The sequence below is a fragment of the Lagopus leucura genome, unplaced genomic scaffold, assembly GCF_019238085.1.
Source record: "Lagopus leucura isolate 7727_CA_CO unplaced genomic scaffold, USGS_WTPT01 Super-Scaffold_100136, whole genome shotgun sequence".
Classification (NCBI taxonomy): Eukaryota; Metazoa; Chordata; class Aves; order Galliformes; family Phasianidae; genus Lagopus; species Lagopus leucura.
In genome coordinates this window covers 81,924-87,925 of record NW_024962332.1, presented here as the reverse complement: position 1 = coordinate 87,925, position 6,002 = coordinate 81,924, and the positions used below count along the sequence as shown (strand labels likewise).

The following is a 6,002-nucleotide window of genomic DNA, read 5'->3' as shown; positions in this document are numbered from 1 at the left end:
GGAACTGCGGAGCAGTGGTGCGTGGCGCCACCTGCCTCACAACGGCGGTGCTGCAGCGGTGCGCGATGCCCTCACAAGGGCTGCGTTAAGTGCCCTACGAGGGCCGCTTTGTTCTCGCGTTTTTGCGAGAGGCGCGGGAGGTGACTCGGACAGCCTTGGCCGTGGTGCAGGGTTTCCCCTGACCTCAAGGAGACGGCACACAATCTAAAAGGCCATATTTTAATTCAGAAGTCATTTCCTCAAAAGATGTACAAACCCCAAGAGACAGCAAATCGTGGCCCCAGACCTCCCCCTATGGACTCAAAACAAACAAAAAGCAAACCAACAACAGCTGATGTCCTGTGAGTCTCTTCCCATCACACAAATTCCATGAGAGCTGAAAGCTGTAGAAAGTCCAGAGGTGATGGTACATGTAGGAAAAGCCACTCAAAAGGAAAGGACTGCATCTCCTGAAGTGAGCTAAGAGCTCCAGGCAGCCCTGGGAGAGAAGGAGAGCGGTTGCTGTTGCCGAGTAGAGCACAGCATCGCATTTTATGCTGTCGCCTGGCAAGGATTTACATTCTCCCTGATGGAGGCACAGCAAAGCCTGTTTCCCATTCGGCCCCAAACAAACCCCATCTGAATACAGCACCAGTAATCCTGCAGTTATGCTGGTGGCGTTGCATGTGCAAGAAACGTCAGAATCGCTGTAGCACTCACACAACGATCAGTGCTGTCATTCACTGCCCTCCTCTGTAAAACAAAAATAATCACTGTTAGTGGGTCATGGTTCTAATAATGCTCATAATGAAGGTGCAGGTGTGTTTTTCAGCTTTGTTTTCCAAAAGGTTCACCTCCCCCCACCCTAGCCTGCTGCTCTCACCTTTGCCTTCCACTTTAAAATCCGATGGCAGGAGGTTGTCCTGGCGATTCCCCAGCACGAAGGCCAGAAATGAGAGGATGAGGGCATCGAGGATGCCAATGATGCAGAGGATGTAGGCCCAGCGCACTGTGCAGGCGCCCAACGTGTATTTGTCTGTCTTGTCCCCACACAAGCGCTTCACCTCACTCGAGTCCCAGCCGTCAGGGTAGATGAGGCACCCGATCATCAGCCCAGTGGCTGCGAGGCAAAAGGGGAATGGTGTGTGAGAACAACAATCGCTGGCACTGGCTGAAGGGGCTTCAGTGTGGCATGGAGGTTGGGGCTCTGCTCCCTTTGTGACGGTGCTGCAGTGCACTGAAGGGACAGAGCAGCATGGGGACAATGCAGCGCAAGAGCAAAGCAGTGTGGGCATGATGCAGCACATGGGCAGAGCAGCAGGGGACAATATAGCTGATAATAAAACAGCACAGAGGCAGAATAGTATCAGGATGATGCAGCATGAGCTCGATGGAACACATGGACAGAGCAGTACAGGGACAGTACAGTGTGAGCACAATGCAGCACATGGAGAGAGCAGAACAGGCGTGGTACAGCACTGACTTCCCATGCACTGCCCAGGCCACTGCCCCAGCTTCCATCGTGCTGTTGCCTGGGCAACTTTGCTCCTCTCCAACCACTGCACACAACATAGTTCTCTCTTCAAGGAGATGCAGCCTCTGAGCAAAGCTGGAACATGGTGTGTTTGTGCAACATTGCTGCTCTGTGCACAGCTGGGTTTTGGCTCGCTGCTGGCAGCAGCACAACACGCTGATAGACGCCGCTTGCTCAGCTGCTATGGTTCCAGCGGGGCTGGGAGCTGTGCTGCCACATGGTGCACGGTGTGCCATGGGAACACAGCACCAACTGCCCGGGGACATCTCCTGTTGTGCAGTGCAGCTCCCGGCCCCTCCAGGTGCATTTTTTCCTCTGCATCCTTGTGCTCAGAGAAGTCACTGTTGTTGCTCAAATAGGTACCTGTGGTGCACGGAGCAAAGGGAGCTGCTCTGCGCTGTGCTGAGGGTTTGTCCCCAGCCACGGGGAGCTCCTTGGGACAGCACAGAGCATCTCTTACAATTCAGAAGCAGCTGCTTTGTTGTGTATTTAATTAAGCTTTGCTGTAGCCAACACAAAGAAGGGGCACAGGGAGGTGAGGGCAACTGGAAAGGAGCTGCTGCCCTGGTGGAGGTTGGCCTCAACATGGTACGGGCACAGAGATGGAACTGCTGCTGTTTCCTGGCTCTGCACTGCCAGACATTGGGAAGAGCTGCGCTTCGGAGACCTCAGCTACATGGAAGAGCAAAAGGAAGAGCAGACAGAGCTTGGGAAACGGGTTTGGAGGGATCAAAAACACTTGGTTCAGCACAACCCAACCCTTGTAGTGACCTTCCCCACTTTGGCTCTATGAATGGTGGTCACATAAAAGCTCTGAATCCAGCAGCAAAGCCCTTCCATGCCCAGCTCCCTCCAGGGCTGAGCTGCCCCAAAGCCTCTTATCTAAATCTTCATTTGAGCTCAAGCTGGGAATTGGAGCAAACCTACGCAGCCGTCTGTCCCCAGAGCCACCTGAGGAGTGCAGGGACACTATGAATGATGCAGGAGCTGCGCAGGTTGGGTTGGATTGGGTTACCAGCAGATCGGGTGTTGACCTGCTGGGAGGGAGTATGGGGAAAGAATGCAAACCTTATAGCTGACAGCGGTGTCCCAATGTTCCTTGAGCTCATGGCAGTGCCCACCACTCCAGGGAGCCCATCCCACACCCACCCCACGCCCACCACCCCATAGCGCAGTGCCTTTCCCTGCCGCTCACCCGCCGCCAGCTGCATCCAGGCACACACTTTGTAGACGGTGGCGGCATTGCAGAAGAAGAAGAGGCTGAAGCAGAGGATAGAGCCGATGATGAGGAAGGTGGAGATGCCCACAAAGAACATTGCCGTTTTGAAGGCACTGGAGGGGATGGTACCGAAATCCAGGGGGCTTCCCTTGCAGATGAGCTCTCCAGTGAGCGCATTGCCGATGCAATAGGAGAAGAGGCCGAAGTAGCCAGCCTGCGGCGTGTCGATGCTGTCGCCGATCCAGTAGGGCTGGATGAAGGTCACCACCATCAGGATGGAGAAGCAGAGCGTGAACAGGGCCCACAGCACACCCATGGCCCGTGCATTTCGCACGTAGTTGGTGTGGTAGATTCGCGCCGCCTCCTGAGCCGGCAGCAGCTTGGGCATGGCCAGGGGGAGAACGGGGGGGTTCGCCGCCTCCCGGGGCCCCGCAGCGCCAGAGGAGAGCGGAGAGCGGCGGTGGGGGCGGGGAGGGCCGCAGGGCCGGGACCGCCCCGGGGATCGATGTACTGCGGGGATGGATGGACGGATGTGCCGCGGGGAGGTGCCGCCGGGATGCGCTCTGCGCTCGCGGGTCCGGGCCCAGGATGAGCGCCTGGGGTGAGACCGCCTCCTTCCTCCCGCGGGGTGAGGCAGCCGGTGTGAGACACCCCCGAGATGTGCTCCCGCCCCCGCCTCGGGATGAGCTCTGTGCCGCAGGACGGGACCCTCCCCCGTGGGATTAGATCCCCTCTGGAATGATCGCCCCCCTCCCCTTTTCCCCCCTCCCCGTCGTAAGCCTCCCCCCTGACATGTGCCCACCTCCAGGATGTGCCTAACGGCCCCGGAATGAGCATCCTAGGAATGAAAGCCTCCCTGGGGTGAGCCATGTGCCCCCACCGGGGATGCACTCTCTGCTCATAGGTCCAACCTCAGGATGCGACCCCAGGATACAGCCCATGCCCCTGGGAGGTGTTCCTAGGACACATCCTGCCCCCATGGGATATGTGCCTCCGGGATGCACTTTGTGCCCCCACCATGTGCCCAGGAGGTGACACCCACCACTGTTTGCACCCCATGTCCTTGCTGCCTGCATTGGGGTGCACCATAGGATGTGTGCTGTTCCCCCCAGCAGCCCCCCAGGTCATGCCACGCACCCCAAACTCTGTACTCCTATGCTGTCATCTTGGTGCCCCACAGGTGGGGCACATGAGGTGCAGACAGGGAGGGGACAGGATGCAGAGACACCATAGGGCTTTGTCCTTGTGTCATTTGGGGAGGCCACTGCCAGGGCCAGCCTGAACGTCACTGCATGGCCACCGAAGGCCACTAAAGAAGGCCACCAAAGGCCACTGAAGAAGGCCACTGCTGTGCTGGCGTTAATCATTGTCGAGTGCTGAAAGCTGCACCGTTCCCAGAGCTGTCCCCACATCTCAGCAGGCTCAGTTCCTGGGCTCTGGGCACAGTAGATCCCCTCGTGGGAAGTGCAGCACTGTTATCTGACATTTGCTTTGGCTGAAGGAGCAGCAGCACCTGGGGACAGCACGGTGCCACACAACCGCCCTTGGAGCTGTGGTGCAGTGCCACGAGGCCAGGTGCGATAGGAGGGAGCATGGCAGGTGCTGACTATAAAGCAGCCAAACCTACCTGCACTCAAACCCACCTGCACCCAAAACTACCTGCACCCACCATGGTGCTGCCCCTCCGCCTGCTGCTTGCCGCGCTGCTCGTTGCCCTCGCTCTGGGCGCTCCCAGTGAGCAGGGGCTCATCTTCAACCTGGTAATAGGGGAACATATATCCCCACCATTCAGCATACATTTTGGGGTGCCCCAAGACAGAGAGAAAAACTCTTTTGCAGATGGGGAGACAGAGGGAGAGGGGGTTCAGTGGGTTTGTGGGGCAGCAGAAGAGAATGCGGCTGTGTGGGGTCAGTTGGGTTTTGTGGGGGGTGTGGGGTTCTGGGTGTGAGCTGATTCCATTGATGCTGCAGGACATTGGAGAGCTGTGCTTGCAGAGTGCGCAGTGCAAGAGTGGCTGCTGCCAGCGAGACACTGCGCTGAGCCTGGCACGGTGCAGCCAGAAGGCTGCCGAGACCCAGGACTGCTCCCGGACGGTAGGTGCTGTGCATCCTCTGCCCATTCCCAGCCCAGGAGTGGCCCCGAAGGGTGCTGCCCCACCATGCATCTGTCCCCACAGAGTCTCTATGGGGTTTACTACAAATGTCCCTGTGAGGCTGGCCTGTCCTGCAACGCCAAGTGGAGCATCGGGGGCTCCATCACCAACACCGACTATGGAGTCTGCTATGACAAACGTGACCCTACCACACTGCGGTGACAGACATGTGTCCCAGTAAAGAGCATCCACCATTGAGCACTGTGCTGTGCCATCATTGTGGGGCAGAGGGGACAGCACAGGGAGGGCTTCATGTGTTCTGTGTGTGTGGTGCATTGAAGTATCGGTTTGGGACACAGGTGGGCAATAAGCAATGAGGTCACGTCAAGATAAGGATGTGGGGGGACAGCTGGATGCAGCAGTGGAGGTTTATTGGCTGTCAGCACTACCATTGGTAGGAAATGCTCTCAGCTTGCCAGTGGGGTATGCAGGGAACTCAAAGGTGGTGGTGAAGCTGTGGTCACTCAGAGTGGTGGTGGTGGTGGTGGCTGCTAGGCTGCAGCCCAGCATGCAGAACTGCAAGCTGAGGATGACCCTGCAATGACTGCAGCTGCACCTCCTCCTCAGGCTGTAAGCAGCTTGGCCAGCCACAAGCTGTCCCTGAACAGCACCTCGTGCAGTGAGGTGTCGGTGCTGCCATGCACTGCAGTGCACCGCGCTTGTGCAAAGCCCTTGTGCAGCACCTCCAGCAGTAGCAGCAGCTCATACAGCACCAGGCTGATGGCAACTGGGGTCGTCCATGCAGAACAGCAGCAAGTGTAAGTCCACAGAGCAGCAGGCACAGGGCTGGGGGTGGGAGGGTTGGATGGGATGGGATGGGATGGCATGAGAATTAGAGATGGGATGGGGATGGGGTGGGGATAGGAGTAGGGGTGGATTGGGGTGGAGATGGGAACAGGAATGGGGACGGGGATGGAGGTAGAGATGGGGATAGGGACAGCAGCACCCTGCTGGGGCACACTGTGGTCCCCACAACCATCCCTCAACTCTGGCTCCAGCAGGAGGATGCAGCAGGCGATGCTGTTTAGCGTGGAGGCATGAGAAGGGCCCTCCTGCTCACCCAGCAGCGCCAACATCCTCTTAAGCTCCATGTGCTGCTTTTCATCTCCTCAATGCT

At 57.8% G+C, this 6,002-nt stretch overlaps 2 protein-coding genes across 3 annotated transcripts; one reads left to right on the top strand and one right to left on the bottom strand.

Moving 5' to 3' along the window:
* Nucleotides 1-205: 205 nt before the first annotated feature.
* LHFPL5 (LHFPL tetraspan subfamily member 5) lies at nt 206-3,188 on the bottom strand. Of its 2 annotated transcripts, XR_006181715.1 has the most exons (4): nt 2,709-3,188; nt 863-1,099; nt 632-732; nt 206-478 (listed from the first exon to the last, which is right to left on the bottom strand). XR_006181715.1 is itself a non-coding variant. In XM_042888017.1 (3 exons), exons 1-3 carry the CDS (start codon nt 3,118-3,120, stop codon nt 716-718), a joined length of 666 nt encoding a protein of 221 aa, XP_042743951.1. In that variant the 5' UTR covers nt 3,121-3,188; the 3' UTR covers nt 206-715. The 2 variants fall into 2 exon arrangements, 1 of the variants encoding a protein (XP_042743951.1); XM_042888017.1 differs by having other exon boundaries at nt 206-732.
* A 1,193-nt stretch (nt 3,189-4,381) lies between these two features.
* On the top strand, nt 4,382-5,083 carry CLPS (colipase). Its single transcript, XM_042888018.1, has 3 exons — nt 4,382-4,492; nt 4,704-4,826; nt 4,910-5,083. The coding sequence occupies exons 1-3, from the start codon at nt 4,403-4,405 to the stop codon at nt 5,045-5,047; spliced, it is 351 nt and encodes a 116-aa protein (XP_042743952.1). The 5' UTR covers nt 4,382-4,402; the 3' UTR covers nt 5,048-5,083.
* Nucleotides 5,084-6,002: the final 919 nt, after the last annotated feature.